At 41.9% G+C, this 22,564-nt stretch overlaps 1 protein-coding gene across 6 annotated transcripts in view; it reads left to right on the forward strand.

The window, feature by feature from the left end:
* Window positions 1-17,069, forward strand: part of MVB12B (multivesicular body subunit 12B) — a 236,524-nt gene extending 219,455 nt beyond the window's left edge. For all 6 annotated transcript variants that reach the window (XM_073600320.1, XM_073600323.1, XM_073600322.1 and 3 more), the window contains one exon: window positions 16,527-17,069. In XM_073600320.1, the coding sequence (XP_073456421.1) occupies window positions 16,527-16,613 (87 nt within the window). In that variant the 3' untranslated portion in view covers window positions 16,614-17,069. The remainder of the gene's footprint in view (window positions 1-16,526) is intronic.
* Window positions 17,070-22,564: the final 5,495 nt, after the last annotated feature.

Raw genomic sequence — 22,564 nt, forward strand, 5'->3', positions numbered from 1 at the left:
ATGTCTCCAACTTACAAGCCAACTTCAATGCTCTGTATAATTGGGCGACTATGTGGCAGATGAGGTTTAATATTGAGAAATGTAAAGTTATGCATTTGGGGGCTAAGAATATGCATGCATCATACATGCTAGGGGGAGTACAACTGGGGGAATCTAAATGGTGGAGAAGGATCTGGGGGTTTTGGTAGATCATAGGCTCAAGAATAGCATGCAATGCCAAGCTGCGGTTTCCAAAGCGAGCAAAGTCCTTTCTTGTATTAAGAGAGGTATGGACTCCAGAGAGAGAGAGAGAGAGATAATTTTGCCCCTGTACAAATCATTAGTAAAACCTCATCTGGAATATGCAGTTCAGTTTTGGGCACCAGTTCTCAAAAAGGATATCAGGGAACTGGAGAAAGTGCAGAGAAGGGCAACCAAACTGATAAGAGGTATGGAGGAGCTCAGCTATGAGGAAAGATTAGAGGAACTGAATGTATTCACTTTTGAGAAGAGGAGAATAAGGGGGGATATGATCAACTTGTTCAAATATATAAGGGGTCCATATAGTGAACTTGGCGTTGAGTTATTCTCTTTACGGTCACTCTTGCGTCTCTTTACGTCCAGAGGAAAAGAGATTTCATCTCCAAATATGGAAACATTTCTTCACAGTAAGAGCTGTGAAAATGTGAAATAGACTCCCGCCAGAGGTGGTTCTGGCCAGCTCAGTAGATTGCTTTAAGAAAGGCCTGGATACTTTCCTAAATGTACATAACATAACTGGGTACTAACATTTATAGGTAAAGTTGATCCAGGGAAAATCTGCCTCTTGGGGGATCAGGAAGGATGTTTTTCCCCCTGCTGTAGCAAGTTGGAGCATGCTCTGCTGGGATTTTTTGCCTTCCTCAGGATCAACTGTGGGTATAGAATTGGGTATATTGGATTGTACGATATATTTTATTTATTTTTTTATGGTTGAACTGTATGGACTTGTGTCTTTTTTCAACCTAACTATGAAACTATGGACATATGTGCATTGTGTGGGCATTAAAGCCCACCATCTGTGCTATCACAAATTTGTGTTATGTAGGCACCAAGAGGTTAAGTACTGGCACTATTTTTGGAATCAGTTGAATATATGTATACAGTATTTAAAAGAGAAGTATGGGTTTGCACTTTTTTGCAGAATCATACTTACCTAGATGGATGTTGCATCTGTCACTCGCCTCGCTGCCTCTTCCCTGAGAACCGGGCCACCGAACATCGCCGATGGCTCGGTTATTGCAGCTGCCCGAGTGGAGAGCTGCTGACTGTCAATCAGCAGCTCTCCTCCTTCTCTGCTCCTCCATGCTCACTGGAGTGCTGAGAGGCTTAGATGGCCATCAGTCCAGGCACCTGGCGGATCCAGACTCCTAGAGTCGGGATAATACGGTGCCTTGACTGATTCCAGTGACGTCAGCAGAGAGCGGATTTCAGACCACACTCTGCTGAAAATGGGTCACAGGAGTGCAAAACTAATTGCACTTTTGTGATACATAGGAGAAGTCCAGCCAAAAGGAGCTCAAGCTGGACTTCTCCTTTAAATACATATAGTACACTAAACAACGGTTATACATGCTGGGTGAACACAGTATCCTTTGAGCATCTGATATTACAATACTGTGGCTGATGATATCTTCTATTTTATGCCCCAATTTAGTCGTTCTACTCTAAACTCCTCAAAACAGATCTGTAATTGATTACTGTGAGTTTATTTCAGATGATTACTCTTGGCTCCAGGAAAAAAAATATAAAAATGAAACAGCCCATTCATTAAAAGATTAAAAAACAAAACAAAAAAAAACTACTTTTGCTGCAATTCTACCATTCAAGCTAGAGATTTTTCCCACAGTGCCAACATCATTCATTCCATTTCCTTTGAGGCCAGGTCATCCTGAACCCAACCCAACCCAGAAACTAGAACATTATGCAAATATAACAGCCAGACACATTTTTTGAATGGAAATCTGTCTACAATTAAAGTCAAATATTGTGGAAAGTTCTTTCCAAAACTATTACAGAAGGTCCCATAAATGTGTTGCATTGCTTTCACAATTCTGATCAGTTCATTTCATACCAACTCAAAGGGGTTTAATCTGAAGACTGTACTGACCAGTCTAGGATTTTAAGCCTTTTTTTGTCTTATTGTTCTTCTTGTTTGGGTCTTTATCTTGTTGTAGGATGAGCCCCTACCCTACTAAGTATAGACCTAAATTTATTGAATGGTGCAAATGCAGTAGTAGACGTTTTGGTTCAGGGTGCCAGTCACTTAGTACAAGTCACTCGCTCTTGGTTCAGAAAAGAACCCCTCACACCATCCTTTCTCCTACTGGACATTGTTCAAAAACCTTGTGCATTTTGAACCAAAGATTTCAGTGTCGGATTCATTGGTCCTTAAGATCATCTTCTAGTCTTCAGTGGTTCCTGCAACAGCTTTTCACTGTTGGAGACAGAACACATGTAGGTATAACTGACCCCTCTAGAATGTTTGGAGACTATACAAATATAATAAATAGCTACAATCCTGATCATGCATGTAGATTCTTTCATGCAGCTGTTGGCAGTCAGACCAGACCCTCATATCCTGGAATTTTACCCCAGCATTCAGCACTTTGCAGTCTCTTCTGACCCAAAAAACTCAGGATTTCACTGTGATGGCCCTGCCCCTCCTATGTGACGCTAAGCCTACTCAGCGGCTGTGCTGGGTTCCCTGTTCTGCAGTCAGTTTGACCTTGAAAGCTTGCTGCATGCATGGTTTCATATTCACACTAGCGGTCCCACCCCTGTTCAATGACTAGACCTCACAATTAATCATAATCTGGCACTGAAGACTTGACGGAAATGAGAGTAACGCAGACCACCACTGCTTTTATACTAGCTGTACAAAACCATTTTCCATCATCGTCGTAGTGTTTGCTTATCCCCTTCCTTTGGGCCTCCTCCTGTGGGACCTTTGTTCAGGTGCAAACTTCACAGGCAATAGGTGAGGCTCTAATGAATGGTAAAGACTCTGGGCTACCAAATGTAGACTCTTCGTTCTCTGTTCTTCACACTGCCCCTTCCACACAGTCTCTCTTCAAGGGAAGTAGCAAGGCTCTATCCTCCAACACAGTTGCATACTGTCACATCCTCAATGAGTACTGACAACCCCATGGCATAGTACCTCTTAAGGGTTAGTTGCCTGCCCAACTGTGTACTACCATGTTGCATGCAGAGGGTAGTGTCATTGAACTTATACTGAACGCTGAGTGGTGATATCACTCTTGAAAGGACACCACCTCCAACCTTGTAACACAACTGTTTCCTAATTCTAGCAACATGTCTGACACCATATAGAGAATGGGTTGCTATATGAACACTGGCAAACCCTCACAGTGGGAAAAAAAAACCTGTAATCATGCTAATAAGTGAAAAAAATGCAAGCTGCTAGCACACCAATAGATACAATTGGCTAAAACAATAATATAAACCAGTGCTGCGTTAATAGAACATTGTATTACAACACATAAATAATAAACATGCACAATAAACACCAAACAGAAAAGGAAAAGTCCCGCAGTGTACTGTAAGTCAAGCAGGTACAGTTCCTCAGAGAAACAGATAAACTTTGTTTGCAATGTGGTCTTCAAACGTGCCAGAGAGTGGCACAGAAAAAAAATCAATAAACTTTAAGCCATATGACTGTCCCTGCTGCATTAGACTCATCATTTGAAAGGTTATCTGGTAAAAATCCGGTATGACAATGCCACAGCAATGGCAAATATATCAACTACCAGGGCAGCCCAAGAGGTTTAGTGATGGCCTGGGAAGTGGAACATATCTCTTTGCTATGCATAATATCAAGTTCTGACTATTGGTGATCCACATAATCATGTGTGGGAAACTGTCAGGAAAATTTCCTGAGCTGCCAGTGATTTGAACTGGAAGAGTGATCTCTTCACCAGGACATTTTTCATCAGATTTATCCATAGTTGAGAATGCTGGATAGGGACTTGATGATGTCCCATAGCAACAACCAGGTAGACAGGTTTAAAGTAATATAAAGAAATCCACTGGCAGAAGTTGCAGATGCCTTTGCCTCCTCTTAGGCGCAGTACTCCATGATGTACTCCGTTGAAGCCACTTCCTTTATTTCTGTGGAGTAGCAAAACAAAACCGGTTCATCTGGTCTCAGACTGTCCCCGGACTGTCCCCGGCAGCTTCTACATAGATCTCTAGTTTGGTCACATTAGAGTATGTCAAAACTAAAATCCTATTATGAAGGGCGTCAACCATATGTCACTCCTTGCGTTTTTATGTGACAACTGCCCCTTAAAGCGTTGATCACAGGTAGCGGTCAATGAATTTGAATGAAAATCAGTTCAGTGTTAATCTGTGAACGGGCGTCTTTACTGCTAGAACTCCCTTCCACAGTTGGTGGTGTCAGCAAGGAGTGTCTAATTTTTCAAAAAACTTTTAAATGGACACCTTAAGCACAATATACAGAAAATGGAAGCGACATGATCCCAAACACATATTCTGACACAGGTTGAACTGGATAGACTAGTCTTTTTATTCAACATTACCAACTTTGTAACTATCTAACCTTTTATCACAGGGCCTTTCTAATGCAATGATTAAAATAATTTTTAAAAAAACCTAGAATTTTATTAATAATCGGGCAGGAAAAAAAGATAGACTAAAAATAGAATACCAATAAACAATCCTCAATAGCATAGTTTTATGAAAGTGATTGAAAATTTCCCATCTTATCTGATCAACTGAGCTCATTTGAAAAACGGTTGTAACCGATCATAGGGCCTGTTGCATTGAATTTATGTAGAATGCAATTGATTTTGATCAAATTGGGCATTGATATGATTGTATCTTGTATGGCCAGCATAATTAGTCACGTTTTAAGATTATTCAAAGCACAGTAAGAAACTGAGGTAGTCATGCACGGCCAATCACAGCACCCAAAAAAACAAAAAAAAAAAAAAAACGGACATAATTTATACAAAAAGTAGATAAAAACTGAAAATGTATAGAAGCGACTCCTACGCTGTCAAGAGGGGCTATGCTAGGGGACACTGCTGCAAAACCTGTGTAACTGATCCAAACAGAGAAAATATAACATAAGTAGTAATGGTGATTGCGCTGTGAGGGGAAAGGGAGAGCGGAGTGTGGGAGGAGCTACACTAAACTAGGATAAGAGTGTAGAGGTGAGACCAACAATGATTAAAATCATAATAACAAACATATATATATATATATATATATATATATATATATATATATATATATATATATATATAAAAACTGTGAGTTGCCATACTCAGTCGAAAAAAAAAAAAACAAATTTAGTCCTTTTTAACATTACTCGAATTCTGCTCCATCAGGTTGCAATAGGAGTGACAGTGAAAGAAATACGCTCTTAGGATACAGCTTTCTAAAATGTAGCAGCTAACACTTGATACAAGAGATGTACAAAATCAAAACAGGAAAAGTTCAGTGCTATGTTATATAAAACTAAAACATAAATTCATATGTGATCTGTTAAACTGATACCATAAAACATTCGATAAAAAAACGTATGTTATAATGTTCCTGAAAATATGTGCAAACAAATGATGTACTTGTGTGTACATGGAAGAATCCATACAAAAACAATTAGTAACAAGTATCCACGTAACCAGACATCTCTGCACCTCACCTGGTATTAATGGTGATCCACAGCAAACCAGGGTGAAGCACCAATCCACACACACTGTGGAAATAGCCTTACCGGAGAGATATGAGCATCGTACACAGGTCAAAAAGCTCTTGTGTAAAATGACAGCTTGCTCCAAGGGCAAGGATCAGCACAATCCTCATTCCTCTCCAGATCTCCCAGGATGGATGGAATTCACTCATGGAAAAGATATCTCTACCATCTCAGCATAGTAATCCATGTCATATATGAAGGTACAAAAGCACAAAGGGCGCTTCCATAGTGTGTTAAAAACCTTGATTTGCCAACTTCCAAGATGGCTGCCATACAGCATGCATGTGCAGCGACGTGTTCCCTAGTATGACCCAACCAGTTTTGTCAGAAGCACGTCACTGCACGTGCACACTGTTCATCAGCTATCTTGGAAATTGGCACATTGAGGTTTTACATTGGAACAGCGCTTTTTCATGCTTTCATTCTCCTGAATGCAATTTTGGTAATAAAAAGTTGGTTTTAATCGTTTTTACACTATCGAGTGTCCTTTGTGCTTTTGTACCTTTACATATTACATAGATTACTGTTTTGAGATGGTAGATATCTTTTTCCTGAGTGGATTCCATCCAGTCTGGTAGATCTGGAGAGGAAGGAGGATTGGGCTGATCCCTGTCCCTGGAGCAAGCTGTCATTTTACAGAAGCACTTTTTAACCTGTGTACGATGGTCATAGTTCTCCGGTGAGCCTATTTGCAGTGTGTGTGGATTGGTGCAACACCTTGGTTTGCTGTGGATCACCTTTTTTTTTTTTTTTTTTTTTTTTTTTTAGTCCAACAGGTTCTCTATTAACGATAAACCCAGATACAATCCGGTATCATTCAAAGAAGGAAAAGAGAACATTTTCCACAACAGCGTTTCACCAATCATTAGCATAAAGAGAACACAAAAATGTCAAGTAGTATAACACCAATGAGCACATTATATGCACATTTGCATCCTTAGTTGAGTGTACACTGGGTATATCATTTGAGTCAAGCCTACTAGGTATGGTCAAAAACCATGTATAGGTCATGATGGGCCACCAGGGCACTGCAGTAGCCACATCTGAACAAGTTCATGTGGACTGAGGCCAGAGGTGTCCAACCGTGACGCCATAATCTTTTTCAAATTTTCCCGGACATTCTCTATGCTGCTAGACATACCTTTCAAATATAAGAGTGTTTGCCATATGCGTCGGGCAACTTCCAGAGCATGAGAAATGTCTTCCAGGCCTGGAAAAGAGCTTGATTAAAGGCAACCCGCGTAGGTTCCTCTAGGATAGTATCACTTAAGATGCCTAACAAGCAGTATTAAGGGTACCCAGGACAGCCATCCAGTAGTTGTGTAGCTTGGGACACCTCCAAAGGAGGTGGGTAAGGTCACCCCTGTCACGTTTGCACCTGTAACATAAAGGTTCTGCAAGTACACTCTGAAGCCTAGCAGGAGTGTAATGTGATCTCAGTACTACATAAAGCTAGGATAGTTTTGCTGCAGCTGCTTTAATTTTTACCAAATTGTATGTAGGAGATATGTGGGAAAATTTCTGTGTGGTTTGGCAAATAGACCTGCCTCTCATATGGAATCCGCACAAGTACAATGCAGCACAAGGTACGTAGATGATGATATGGGAAACATCCTCATAAGATGCTGCAACTGAGCCGCCACATAGTATAACCAAGGGATCAGGTAGCACCAAACCTCCCTGGTCCCTAGGGTTTTGTAATTGCTCTCGTTTAATTCTGGGGGTACGAATATTCCAGATCAGGGATCTAAAAATAGAATTGACTATTCTAAAGGTTTTCAGGGGAATCACCACTGGTAAAATGTGCAGGAGACAAAGCATTTGGGGCATCAAAATCATTTTTAATTAAATTAGTTATACCAGCCACTGACAGCTGTGGATCACGGTTAACTTCAAGAGGTGTACAGACGTCTGGTTACATGGATACTTGTTACTAATTGTTTTTGTATGGACTATTTTATGTACACTGTGTTGTGTTTAACCACCTCAATACAGGGCACTTTCACCCCTTTCCTGCCCAAGCCATTTTTCAGTTTTCAGCGCTGTCACACTTTGAATGACAATTGCGCGGCCATGTTACACTGCACCCTAATGAAATTTTTATCATTTTTTCCCCACAAATAGAGCTTTCTTTTGGTGGTATTTGATCACCTCTGCGTTTTTCACTTTTTGCGCTATAAACAAAAGAAGAGGGACAATTTTGAAAAAACACAATATTTTTTACTTTTTGCTATAATAAATATACAATTTTTTTTTTTTTTTTTTTAACAAATTTTTTCCTCAGTTTAGGCCATTATGTATTCTTCTACATATTTTTGGTAAAAAAAAATTGCGATAAGCGTATATTGATTGGTTTGCGCAAAAGTTATAGCGTCTACAAAATAGGGGATAGATTTATAGCATTTTTATTATTTATTTATTTTTTACTAGTAATGGCGGCGATCTGCGATTTTTATTGTGACTGCGATATTGCGGCGGACACATCGGACACTTTTGACACATTTTTGGGACCGTTCACATTTATACAGCGATCAATGCTATAAAATTGCATTGATTACTGTGTAAATGTGACTGGCAGGGAAGGGGTTAACACTAGGGGGCGCTCGACGGGTTAATGTATGACCTAAGGAGGTGATTCTAACTGTGGGGGGAGGGGACTGACTGGGGGAGGTGACCGATCGGTGTCCCTATGTACAAGGGACACGCCATCGGTCTCCTCTCCTCTCTGACAGGACATGGATCTGTGTTTACATGCACAGATCCACGCTCCTGCTCTGTTACCCGGCAATCGCGGGTGCCCGGCGGACATCGCGGCCGCCGGGCACGCGCACCGGGTCCCGGGCGACGCAGCGGGCGCCCCCTAGTGGCTCGGGAGGGCGAGGACGTCATATGACATCCTCCCAGAACAACAGAAGCCTCGTCCTGCCGTCATATGACGGTGGGCAGTGGCTTAGTGGTTAAACAACAGTTTCACCCAAAAGTGGAACTTCCGCTTTAAGTAATCCTTGCCCCCTTCCATGCCACATTTGGATGCGATATTTTTTTTGGGTGGGGGGGGGGAGTGGGTACCTGGTTTTGACAGGTACTTCCTGTCCCACTTCCTCCTTCCATCTTCTCGCCGCCTAGGTGAGTCCTCCTCTCCCCCTAGGCGGTGGCCCCTCCCTCTCTGTAATCTTACAGGTCCCAGAAGATTGTATGGCCACTGGGAGAGCGCAGCCTGTCTCGCGCATGCGCGGTGTGCACCCGGCTGTGAAGCTGCGGGCCATCTCAGCTGGGTGTCCACACTTGCAATGACAGCGCCACTGAGATGAGGGGGAGAGGAGCTAGGCTTCGGGCAGCTGCATCGCTGGACCGTGGGACAGGGGAGTGTGTGTGTTTATTAAAAGTCAGCAGCTATACTTTTTGTAGCTGCTGACTTTTAATAAACTTAGACAAGTGGAACTCTGCTTTACAAACATCATTAAGGCTCAATGTACACGGGACATTTTACAACCTCTCCTGAACGAGTTAACTTAACAGATAGTATCCGACGTTTAAAAATGTCAGTTTTAGCTGCGTTTGCGTTTTTAGAAACCTTTTTTTTTTTTTTTCAAAATAGTTGAAAATGAAAAACGCCTCTAAACGAAATGCAGCTAAATGTGGGTTACCACGTTTACAAGCTGTAACAGGCATTTGGCATTTCAAGTGCCTCTGAACATCCGTCCTGAACGCAAAAAATGCTTCTAAACTCCACTGCCTAGAAACAACCCTGTGTACATGTACTGATAAGATAACAGAGCAGAGTTCAGGGGCAGCTGAAAAAAAACGCGTAACTGCTCCTAAACGTCCGTTTACCAGCAGCAGTGTACATGAAGCCTTATTGTACAAGTACTGTATTTATTGGCATATAACACGTATCTTTCACTCTGAAAATCAGGTGCAAATGGCATGTGCGTGTTATATGCCAATACCTCAATTTTAGCTGCCTCGGAGGGGACAGGGAGGGGGCAGGGTGAGCGTTGTCAGATCACATACAGTGAGAATCTCCTGTTTACTTGGCGGCCTCTGTAATAGGAAGCCCCGTCTCCTGGGCTGCCATTGGACCACTGTTCTGTCTATCATAGGAGATTCGAATGCCGCGTACACACAAGTGAACTTTCCATCAGAGTAGACTCTGACAGTCTTTTTGACGGAGTTCCGACTGAGTTCTGCTGAAACAGACTTGCCTACACACAATCACACCAAAGAACGCAATGACGTACAATGGGACTAGAAAAAGGAAGTTCAATAGCCAGTAGCTGCCCTTGCGTCGCTTTTGGTCAGTCGGACTAGCATACAGACGAGCGATTTTCTCGATAGGGGTTGAGTCCGTCGGAAAGATTTGAAACGTGTTCTATTTCTAAGGTCCGTCAGTATTTTTGAAAGAAAAGGTCCGATGAAGCCCACACACACGATCGGAATCATTCCGTCGGACCTTTTCTGCCGGAAAGTCCGGTCGTGTGTACGCGGCATAACTGTATGTAATCTGTCGGTGCTCGTCCCGCCCCCCTCCCTCTTAAAATGAATATGCGTGTTATACGCCTGTGTGTAATATATGCCAATAAATATGGTTACCACATACAATAACTCATGATTAAAAATAACAAAATGTATCAGTTTAACAGAACACTTTTTTGAATTTATGTTTTAGTTTTTTATATAACAATGCAAAAGGAGTGTTCGCATTCATCTAAATAAGTATACTGTACATTGAATAAAGCTTTCACTTACAATGTGGGATTATCCATTCAAAGATTCCATCTAATAAAGCTTGCCTATTGATAATCTATTTGATGCTTATGTGCTCACTATGCAGGCTTGACAGTTAATTCCGTCTTCTAATAAATTAATTTGTCTCCTATGATTAGGGCTGGCAGCTCATTTTGGTTCTTTGCAGGGGGCTGTTTTATAGTGACGGGAGTTTTTACTGCTTAATGATATTGCAAAACTAATTACCATTAAAAACTAAGGATTATGCTTCATGCAATAAAGAAAAAGCCATTATTTTTTTCTTTGCATCTGATATACTCTACTTCTCTTTCCCAAAATGTTATATTTGTGATATTTTTTAAAGCCCATGGGGTAGCCTCTTTCATAGGTGATTTGCCATAGTATTTTGATGTCATTGGGGTTTATTTACTAAAGCTGGAAAATCACTTCTGCATAGAAACCAATCCGCTTCAAATCTCAGCTTGTTCAGTTAAAGGGATTGTAAAGGTAATTAAAAAAAATAAAATAAAAAAATAACAAAACATGTCTATACTTAACTGCTCTGTGCAATGGAATTGGCGCTCCTCCCCTCTGTCCAGTGCCCCCATGGGGGTACTCGTGTGTATTAGCACCCGAGCCCCGCTGTCTGCGTCCATTGACGCAGGCAGCGGGACTCGGCTCCCTCGTCATTGGCTTTGAATGACAGCACAGGGAACCAATGGCTCCCGGTGCTCCTGCAAAGCCAGCGGGACCCAGAAGTGAGGGGAGAGAAGATCTACAGATGTGCATGGAGCTGGATCGAATGAGGGCTCAGGTAAGTAATAGGGGGCTGAGATGGCAATGCTGATACCTAAACATTTTTTACCTTAAATGCATGGAATGCATCAAAGGTAAAAATGATTAGGCTTTACAATCACCTTAAGCTTTGACAATAAAACCTGTAACTATGATTGGTTTCTATGTAGAGGTGATCCTGATTTTGCACTCCAGCTTTCCTAAATAAACCCCATTGTGTCTGGCCCCTCCAGTTAGTAACAGCAAGTCGGAGTGAGGCCTCGCTTAACTGGCAGGACTGGGTTTGCCTAGTAGTAATGCGAGCCTCTCTCAACACAGCAAGGTGCCACTGTAGTACTACCATGATTGCTGCTTGCTTCCAGGTCCCGTGTCGAGTGGCTGCACTTCTGCTTACTAAACACTCAAGACTGCCCACTCCACATGGGTGCCATTCAGAAGACACTTTGAAATTTCTTAATGAATGCAAGGTGTTCCCTGACTGGACCGGGGGAGAGTGTGATGTCACCACCCCAACTTTCCACTTAGTCCAATCAGCGAACACTTTGCATTCAATGAGAAAACTCAAAAGGGGAGATTTACTAAAACTGGCGCACACAGAATCTGGAGCAGCTGTGCACAGTAACCAATCGGTGTCTAACTTCAGCTTGTTTATGTTAATATTGTTGACAAAACTTGGAAGCTGATTGGTTACTATGCACAGCTGCACCATTTAATAAATCCCCCCATAGTCTTCCTTGAATAGCACCCATGCCAAGGGAGCGACCTCCTGTATTCACATTGAAACGGAGACCTGGAAGTTAGTGGAGATCACTGTAGTAGCGGTGCCTAACTTCCACAAGGACCTCCCACAGGTATGGCCCATACATATTTACATTGATCCAAGCTGGGCAAATGTCACTTTGCAAAAATTGTCATACCTCTAATTCATCTTTAAGAAAAAAAAATTAAAAACGCGTTAAAGGTTAGTTTACTATTACAGAAGAAAATTCATACACTGCACTAGTAACCCTGGAGCCTGTAAGCATCATAATGCTCACAATGATGAGTGGCCATTGGTCAGCCCAGCTACGTAACCTCACTGACCAAAGAGAATCCCTTCTTAACTGACTTTTGCAGAACAGTGTCTCAGGTGAAAGAAGAGATTCTTATTAGTCAACATAGTCACATGGCCGTGCTTGCCATTGCAAGCATTGTCATGCCTACAGGTTATAAACAAACATTTATTAGATTATGAAAGATTCCTAGAGCACTGTGGGTTAGCTAAAGCCACAGCATAGCACGTGCTTCCTGCTTCGAGCTTTAGATTATGTTTAAAACTTTGGACGGAACCATCCGATAAAGGTTGAGTCACTGCTCTGATGACTCTGCGTATGCACCATAGGTAACCAGCTGTGAAGCTGCAAGGCTTCACTACCGGTTTCCCTTAGCTAAGATGGTGGCAGCAGCACCTGAGAGCCCATCCGATTAACAGCCTGGATGGCTGGACAGGTAAGTACCCTAATAGTAAAAGTCAGCAGCTACAGTATTTGTAGCTGCTGACTTTTAATTTTTTTTGGGGGGTGGGGGGTGCAAAACTCCTCTTTTAAGCATCTGTATAAAAGCTCATCAAAGGAAGTCAGCCTGATATGCAGATGTTGGCCTGGTCAAATCAGGTGCGGATCTGCAGCTAATATCTTCACCACATTGTAAAGGATATTAGTTTATATGGCATAGAAACTGCAACATCTTGGCAACAAATCACAACTTTATCAACGTTGGTGCATGTTTCAAATCCCTTTCAACACAGACACACTAGGGGGAATTTATCAAAACTGGAGCAGACCGAATCCAGCGCAGCTGTCCAATCAGCTTCTGTTTTCAGCTTGTTCTGTTAAAGTGATATTAACCTTTTTTTTTTTTTTTTTTTAATAATAAACATGTTATACTTACCTGCTCTGTGTAATGGTATTACACAAAGCAGCCCAAATCCTCCTCTTCTCGGGTCCCTCACCGGCACTCCTGGCCCCTCCTTCCTTCGGAGTGCCCCTACAGCAGGCAGCTTGCTATGGGGGCATCCCAGCCAAGCCACTGCTCTGTGTGTCCATACAGACACGGAGCCGCAGCTCGACCCCACCCCCTCTATCTCCTCATTGGTTCACTGACAGCAGTGTGTGCCAATGGCTGTGTCTCAGTCAATCAGGAGGGAGAGTCCCAGACAGCTGAGTCTCTTGAGCAACATCGCTGGATCGAGATGGGGCTCATGTAAGTATTTAGGGGGGGGGGGGGGGCGCTGCTGCACACAGGTTTTTTTTCTTAATGCATAAAAATGCATTAAGATATAAAAACCTTCTGCCTTTAAAACCATGGTAAGCATTGAAAATGAAAGCTAGAACTTGATTGGGTGCCATGCACAGCTGTTCTGTATTCTGGATACAGTTTTGACAAATTCCCCTTACTGGGGTGGCAGATACTGGGGAGGCAAAAAGATTGTGCAGTTGCACTCCTTTTCCCTAGAGCTTAGTAAATTTAGTAAAGCCCTGCTGATTTCCATCATCCAATCATGTGCAAGCAAACATTTTTTTCCCCTTGATTGGGTATTCTTTACAAAGTGAAGCTTCACCACATTACATTTACTAAGGAACACAAGTGCAACTGCACTTCCAGAGTCTGTTTTCCTGTAGTAAATTGACCCCAACATGTTGGTTATTTGACGCACGTAAAGTGCGCCTCTCACGTGTGCCAAAAATGTCATAAGAATATATCATCCTTATAGTGGAACTTTAGTCAGAAAACTAAGTTTTGCTAGATCACTTTAGTGATCTATTTATTTTCCTTATGCAGGTATAGCCGCGTAAATCATTTAAAATAAGTGCCTATACTGTTTAAAGTGGAGTTCCACCCCCCCCAAAAAAATAAATAAATAAAAAATTAGTAATTTGCCTCCCAAAAAAAAAAAAAACATTTGGAGAAATTTTTATTTTTTTTTTTTTACTCACCTCTAAATGCCTGTTGCTAGGGGGTCCCTCGTAGTCTGCCTCCTTCAGTGCCTGGGCTCTGGAAGGGAGATCACCTCTCCACCCTCCCTCTTGTCAATCATTTGGGACACGTGACTGGTCCCAGATGATTGCGGGGCCAGTGACGGCGCGCGGCACAGCTCGCACATGCGCAGAGTTAAAATGCCGGCGCCACCGAGCGGAGGGGGGGACAAATGGGGCTTCGATCCCTCGCATCGCTGGACCCAGGGACAGGTAAGTGTCCGATTAAAAGTCAGCAGCTGCCGTATTTGTAGCTGCTGACTTTTAATTTTTTTTTTTTTTTTTTTTTAATGGGAATCCCGCTTCAAAATAAGTAATGTACTGTCTCGCCCTGCTCTGCATATACTCAGCTGCTCTCTATTTTTGGATCAACTCCATCTAGTGGCCACAATTCAGTAATTTCCTGATTGTGGTATTTCAGCAAAATACTGCATTATTTTCACTAGATACAACTGAGAAGCATAGGAGATGAATATAAAATGACATTTCACACACAATATACACATTAAAAGGATTATTTTTGAAAATGCTTAAACATGCTTTTAATAGATTTGAGTAAGAATACACATAACTCCTATATTTCTACAATAAGTGTATGTAAACCCTAACAAGAAACTTCTCCTATTCACTCCCTTTCTTTTGTTAAATATGCCATTGAAAGTATTTGTTCAATAAAACAATAAAAATAAATACTGTTACTCCTGGCAGAAATGTCCTGTACATTCTGCAGTACTCTCTCAAGCAGCAGTCCTATTGGCCATGCTAAGGTTACTGGTGAATGCCAGAACACCTCCCTCCTATGTTAGGGAGGTAAGGAGTGGGGAAGGCGTTATGTAGCCCTAACACACTTCCTGTCCTAGGTTGACAATGCTGCTTCTCCATAGACACAGTACAGTTAGTGAGTGTTGTCAGCCTAGAACAGGAAGGATGTTACAGATGGGATCACTGGTTAAAATAAAAGGGAAAAAAAACTTGCCTGATAAAAGAACAAACTTTATTATTAAGAATAGCCTGATCAAATCTTTGAACGTAAAGCAGTATTAAAGGGGTTGTAAAGGTTCATGTTTTTTCACCTTATGCATTGAGGTGAAAAAACACCTTGCAGTGACCGCCCCCCCCCCCCCGTTTTACTTACCTGAACCCTCAAACTTGTTCCACGCGTCGTCTCTCTCTGCCGGGGGTTCTTGGCTGTTGATTGGATAGATTGATAGCAGCGCAGCCATTTGCTCCTGCTGCTGTCAATCAAATCCAATGACGCGGCCTCCGGGGAGCGGGGCTGAGTTCTGCATTTGGCGTCAGTGGGCGCCGAATGCTGGACTCGGGAGCGTGCCCGCAAGGTAACCCCTCCCGGGAGAGCGCTTCTCCCAGGGGATTATCTGATGCGGGGAGGAGCCGCCAGGGGACCCCAGAAGAGCAGGTTCGGGGCCAATCTGTGTAAAACGAGCTGCACAGTGGAGGCAAGTATGATATGTTTGTTAAAAAAAAAAAAAAAAAAAAAAAGAACCTTTAGTGTCACTTTAAACCCAAAAGCAAACAAACATAGTTTATTGCAGCTTACCAATTCTTTGAAATGAAAGCTGAATTTATTTTCTCTCTTTCGTCTGGTGATCCAGCCAGTCAAGTCTCTTGTTTTTCCAAAGCACAAGCTCTCCAGCAGAATGTTTGCATGAATGGGACAAATCATTTAAAACTGTCAGGGGTGCTTAAAGTGATCATCCTTTAATTATGTAAAACCGTTATCCCAAAGGGAAAAAGAACAGTTTGCTGCAACTGATTATAAAGTGTTATCTGGAGCTTGGATTCAATGCGTTAGTGTATTTAAATCTGTTAATACATTTAACACTACCCTTCCCCAGACTGACAATGCTGCTGTGCCTCCTGTTCTCCTTCATTGAGAGTGGTGTCTCACTAATACCAGAGGTGTGTTACTGGCCAGATCAGCAGGTGGAAACAGAGGGGGAAAAGCCTAAGATGCAATATATTACATTTTTGCTTCTGGGTTTAATACCGCTTTAAGTTTATATTGTGTATGATGCACTTCAAAAAGCTGGATTTTACTTCCCAACTGCGTTTGTATTACTTCACCACAAGGTGGCAGTGTTGATGTATGTATGGTTTTGTCCTGTAGTTCAGTGGTTGAAATCGGGTATTTATTCGGACGCATTACTACACAGTAACAACTATGAATAAAGCCAAGCTGACAACCTTTTCCTCTTTTTTTTTCTCCACAGTATGACTACAGTTTCAGAACAGAACAAAGTGCTGCAGCTCGTCTGCCCCCCAGTCCTGCCCGCTGCCAGCAGATGCCCCCGCCATGAGAAAGACACAGAAAACGGATTTGGAACTCACAAGTACTACTGAGCAGAACTCATTGCTGCTGACCCTGACTTCTAACCCTTAACCTGATGGTAGAAATGAAGAGTTGGTGGATTTTTTTTTTCTAACAATCCGTTTTTTTTGTATTGATATTTTGTAAATATAACTACTAAAAAAAAGAAAAAAAGAAAGAAGAAAAAATAATGATGGAGTTGTATTACCAGTTGTGGGCCTGATCTGGCTCAGTATCCTACAGTGTTACCCAGTAGTGATCACGTCTGCACACTTCCAGCCTCCATAGAGGTGTTACAATGAGCCAATCTGACATTGACGCTGTAGCGTTTTGTGAACTTGTGTAACAGAAGCTGATGTGACGCACAAGTTATTTGTTTTTTTTTTTATATATTTTGTTGACTAGCATCTTTAAAATATGCTACAATAAAAATATTGTGCACGAACAGCTTGGAATTATTATATGCACATAACATACATTGTGAGGTTATGTCTACTGAACAGAACGCGATATCTGTGCATTTGAAGGTCCTAAGCATTGTTACACAAGCAAGCTTGTTGAATAATGCAAATTTCATTAACACTTAGCAATCAGAAGCACTGTTTGTATACAAAATGACCGCATAACTTATACTTTTTGCCTTTTCTTATGCCATTTAAATTATTGTCGTCATTATTGTTGGCATTCCTTCCTACTCCATATGCCATAGCTAAGTAGTTCTTAAAAAGGAACTTTACCCGGGCATGTGAAAATGAAGTCAGCAGCTTATAAGCATTTGTAGCTGCCGAATTCAAGGAAACCAATACTTACCAGTCCATGGCGTCCAGCGCTGTCCCCCCCCCCGGAACCACTGTCTTAGATGTGGGAGCCAGCTGTTATTTCTCGACGACTGACAGCCAACTCCCTGCTGCACATACACATGGTCAAGCAATGCAGGAAGGCTGGTTCTTCTGTGTGCCTACCAACCCTAGATCCCTAACTTTAATGTAATATAGGCATTGTCAGCAATCCCCGCCCTCAAGGACTTCATTAACTACTTTCCAGAACCACTGCAACCTCTTCCAGGGTGTACTTTTTAGGACTCAAAATTTACTTTGGTGCTAGATGCACCATAACTCCCTAGACGGGAATGGGGCCATCCATGCATCTCTAGTGTAGGAGTATGGCCCTGAAAAGTAAATTTCATATAAGCAGTAATTTCTAGGCAAAATATCTATTTAAACTGTAATGAAATGTTAAGTTTTGATTTACTGGAAAATATGTCATCTCTAAGAAATAAGTGTATTGTATATATGCAAACTGTTATTCTATAATTGGCTACAGTTAGGCCACATGTCCACTTTATACAAATATATAACTTACAGAAAAAAAAGTGTTTGATAATGGAGTTGATGCAACACAGTGTAGTGTCTGTTGATGATACTCATTATCCCGACCTCGTAGGGGTGGGTAAATTCAGCAGAAGGGAAACAAAGTCTGTGGCAGATTTAACCCTTGGGGAGTAATCGCGTAACCCAACAGGCCCCATTCAAGGCAAGTGCTGTTATGGATAGTAGGTTAGCATTTAGTGTGCTCTAGGCTATGAAATGTTATTTAGGTGTGTCTTTTTTCTTTTAAGTGAACTTGTTTTGTGGACTGCCTCCAACTGTAAAGTTCAGCAGCGATCGTCCGGATTTCAATCCATGTGTGGCCACTCCTGATCAACCTTTGTCAAACATGCTTGTTAGAACACTTGATCAGTGGCTGCAACCGTTAATTCGTGTATTCTGACAGTGGAGAGTCCCAGCTGTCAGAATACAATGTCTGCATTGTAAGGATACCTCTATCCACCTTGCTTGCGCGGAAGGAGGAATCCATTCTCTTTTTTTTTTTTTTTTTTTTATGTTTATGAATGAAAAAAGAGCAAACTATGGCAGGATCTTACAGGATCTTAAAGGTCCAGCATACTCCCGTTTTACATTTGATAGATCCTGGATAGTTGAACCATCTGATGGTTTCTTACGTTTTGTGGTTGAGTTCCCGGGTCAGTGGTCATTGTGACGGACTCCCATGTTCCCTGCCTGAAGAGATTCTAATGATGCTAAAATGAGCAGGATTACCAGAAACTGCCAGAAGCACAGTTGGAATCCTGGAATGTCCAACACATATATGAAGCAGGGGGTTTTTATAGACCACCATGCATATCTAAAATATAAAGTTTTAAAAAGCTGGTGAAGCTTTACTTCACTGTTTGTCCCTAGGAGTTATAGGTGGCCTCAATGAACAGAAGTGATGCAGGAAGGGACGTACAAGAGCTCATACAGCTCTGACAGGGTTTTGTGCATCTACTAGGAAAGTTTAGTACATATTTAGTAAGTCTTCTATGACATAGTGGAAGTGGAGGTTTTTTTTGGTCTATGCAAAATGTGCTTTCAGTGCTGCTAGTTAGCTGTCTCCCTTTAGAAGAAAGAGTTTTTCTTTTTTATGGATGTTTGGCTGTGTTTAGCAATTGCAAACGCCGCTTATGTGGAAGCAATAGTCATTTAAGTAGAGAAGAGTTGTTCTTTAGTCCTTCGCCGATCTTTAGGTTGCTTACTATGGAGGTACTGCTGTTTGGCTTGCTTTGTTAAATAGCTCTGCTGATCTGCAAACTTTTGAGCAAATGCTTTGACAAATTTATCAGCTTGGACCCACATCTTCCTTGACACTTTGTTATATAAACCGCAACCACTTTAGTATAGCGTAGTAATGTAGACTCTTGGCAAATACTGATTGGGAATCCTAAAGGCAAAAGGATCTAAACAATGACAAAGCTGCACCATAATTCAATGTAAAAAATAGTTTTATTTTATTTTTTATAGTCTGAAAACCAGCTGAGGATAGAGTAACAAAGCATATAAAGCAAAGAGAACTATAACCCATAAAACCTATAAAAACCATACATCCCACACAATGCATGCCTCTCCCCCACCTTTCTTTATAGACGAGTATCGTACTCGGTCTCCACTCATTTTGGATGATTAATAACAACCATCCCAATCTGATCATATAATCTAATAGTAGCAACATATAGGTGATATTTCAGTGAATGCAATATCAATTGCTAAAATGATCAAATGAAAATGTATCAAAGTAAGAGTGCTAGATCGCAGGCACTGTTATATGCAGTAGGATGAGAGTGGTGCTGATGCGCCGCTGACATTTCATTAAGTTATATTTGTCATAGCAAGGTGCAAGGCAGTGCATTGTGTCACTCCTCATTAAAAAAATGTTGCCCATATTTTTTCAATGCAGAGGTACATTGGGGGGGGGTGAAGTGGTCTGATAGGAGACAAGACTTTTGTGCCTTGTCTTGTGGTGGGACTGCGCTGGGTAAGGTTGTCCAGCTCAGTCTCACTTCCCTTCTTGTGAATGGGTGCCAAGTGTCTAAAAAGATGATGTAAACTCTAAGGAAGAAAAAAGCTGCAAATGTAAAGAAAAAAAAATCCTGCATACTGCAGCAAGGCTATCCTATAATGCTGAACATACTGTAAATAAGGGGTGGTGTATCCCAGGCACTCCCGAGGATTTGGTTACCTTCTGCGATACTTTAATTTTGCCTGGGACACACCACTCCTTACTTGTTCACCATTATACAATAGTTTTGCATGGCATTTAGGAACTTTGTGGTTGTTACATTTTCATCTTTGTTCTTCCTTTTAAAGCTGAACGTCAGGAAAGCGCTAAATATGCAGGGTACAAGAGCTGTATTACCTGCCAAAGGATTTTTTTTCCACTCTTAATCCAGTCCTGAGATTTACACAACTCTGTCCCACACCCCTCCCCTGTCTAGCATGAGGTCCCCTCCTCACCATGTGACTGGACAGTGAAAATGGAAGCAGCACTATTGAGCTCATCTCTGTCACTCTCCTCCTTGCACTGCAGCACACCTGACTGGCTCCTTGTGATGCTGTTCCCTCCACATCCCTGAACTCTGCTGTACATATTAACTCAAATTCAGATGCTGCATTCATTTGTGTTTTTTATATCTGCCCAGAGTTTAGCTTTAGGCCTTGATTTTCACAGGGGTACTTAAGCCCGATGGGCCAGGGTTGCCCGCATGGCCCTTCGGGCAGCCATGTGCTGGCAGACTCACTAAGGTCTAAAGGGATGCAGCGGCTGCACAGACACAGCCGCTGCTCCCAACTTGATATTCATATGGGTGCGTATCCCTGAACTCGTGCTGTCTGCATTTCAGGACATTTACTCGCATGGGTGTCCAATTGGAAGTAGCGGCTGTATCTATACAGCTGTTGCTTCTCAATAGACATGAATGGGACTGCCTGCACCCAGATCCATGGAACACCTGTGCATGCTGTGTGGGCAAACTCTGCCCTTTACACAAATGTACACTCATGTGAATGAGGCCTCAAGCCTAGTACACACTAGTAGTAGTTCTTCATTCAACCCAGCAGGGTTGAACGAAAAAAAACTGACAGCTGAGGAGGAGCCACTGTACTAACCATCTGACGTTAGTACAACGATCTCCTCTCTGACAGGGGGACGCAATTGGCTGAGAGCACTGATCGGCAGACCTTTTTCGGTCATGCCCCACTGCAGTACACATGGGCTGAAAGTCGTCTGGTTTCTATTGAACCAGCAGATTCCGCCCAACATTCGGCCCTGTGTACTAGGCTTTACTGCTCTGTTGTCTTTTGATACATTTACTCTGCAGCATTTTATGTTGTACTGAAATTAGATTCATTATAACATTATTTGTGTGTTGCTACTACTAGATTTCACAAAGGGATTGAGTTCAACCCGATAGTGAGTTGAGACCCAGGTCTTTTAGTATGGATGATTTCATGTAAAACCCCCTATTACTTTATATATTGTCTTGCATACAGAGTGACAGGGTGTGGAATGCATTCTGTGGGATACAATTGTTTTTAGATGTTTTTTTTTATGGGTTGGGTAGGGTTTTTGAACAGTGTAATTTGTCACTTTGTCTCCAGCTGGTTTTCATACTATAATAAAACTAAATTTGTTACATTGAATTATAATGCAGATCCCTGGATACTTTTGCCTTCATGTTCTGTTCAGTGATACTTTGGGATCCAGCCAGCACACTGAGTTGTGTGTAATACATCACATTCTTCAAACTGTTGAAGAAATGTTCACCCCACTATTTGAATAAAGCTGCTGAATGCTGTTCAAGAGTGTCAGAATTTAGATTGGCTGGTTCCACCAGAAAGAAAGTAACTCTCCAAACTGTGGTTTAGATTTTGTGACTTATTTTTGGATCCAATGACTTGTACCAATAAGTAGCTTAACTATGGATTGCAGAGGAAAGGTAGGTATCCTGGAAATCCCTTTACATTTTCTACAGGGGACGACACTATTTAAGGGGCTTATGTTTTAACGTGTATTTCTACTTTTGCAGTGAAATTTGGGAAAACCCTACTTGTGTATGTTATCTGTTCCCATTCACACAGATATCCTAAAAAAAAGGGTTCCCAAACTAGTCACACAACTTTTGTCTACCCCGTTTTCTATTAGTCTTAATGAGGGGGGTAATGTTGGGCCTCTGAATTGCGTAGGCTACTGTAACCAATTCATTTTTGGAATAAAAACTTTATTTTGGATGCAAAACTTTTTTGGTTTGGAGCTTCAATTAGTGTTTGCATACACAACCTAGGGTGATTGTAATAACAGTGACATTAAAGGGGTTGTAAAGGTAAAAGTTTTTTCACCTTAATGCATTCTATGCATTAAGGTGAAAAAACATCTGACAATACCGTCCCCCCAGCCCCCCCGTTTTACTTACCTGACCCCTCGAAAGTCCCGCGCTCGCCCCCGACATCCTCTTCGCCGCTCAGCCTGGCCGTTGATTGGCTAGAGTGGATGGATTGAAAGCAGCGCAGCCATTGGCTCGCGCTGCTGTCAATCACATCCATTGACGCGGCGCACCGGGGGGGGGGG

This window comes from Aquarana catesbeiana, linkage group LG09 (assembly GCF_042186555.1).
Source record: "Aquarana catesbeiana isolate 2022-GZ linkage group LG09, ASM4218655v1, whole genome shotgun sequence".
NCBI lineage: Eukaryota > Metazoa > Chordata > Amphibia > Anura > Ranidae > Aquarana > Aquarana catesbeiana.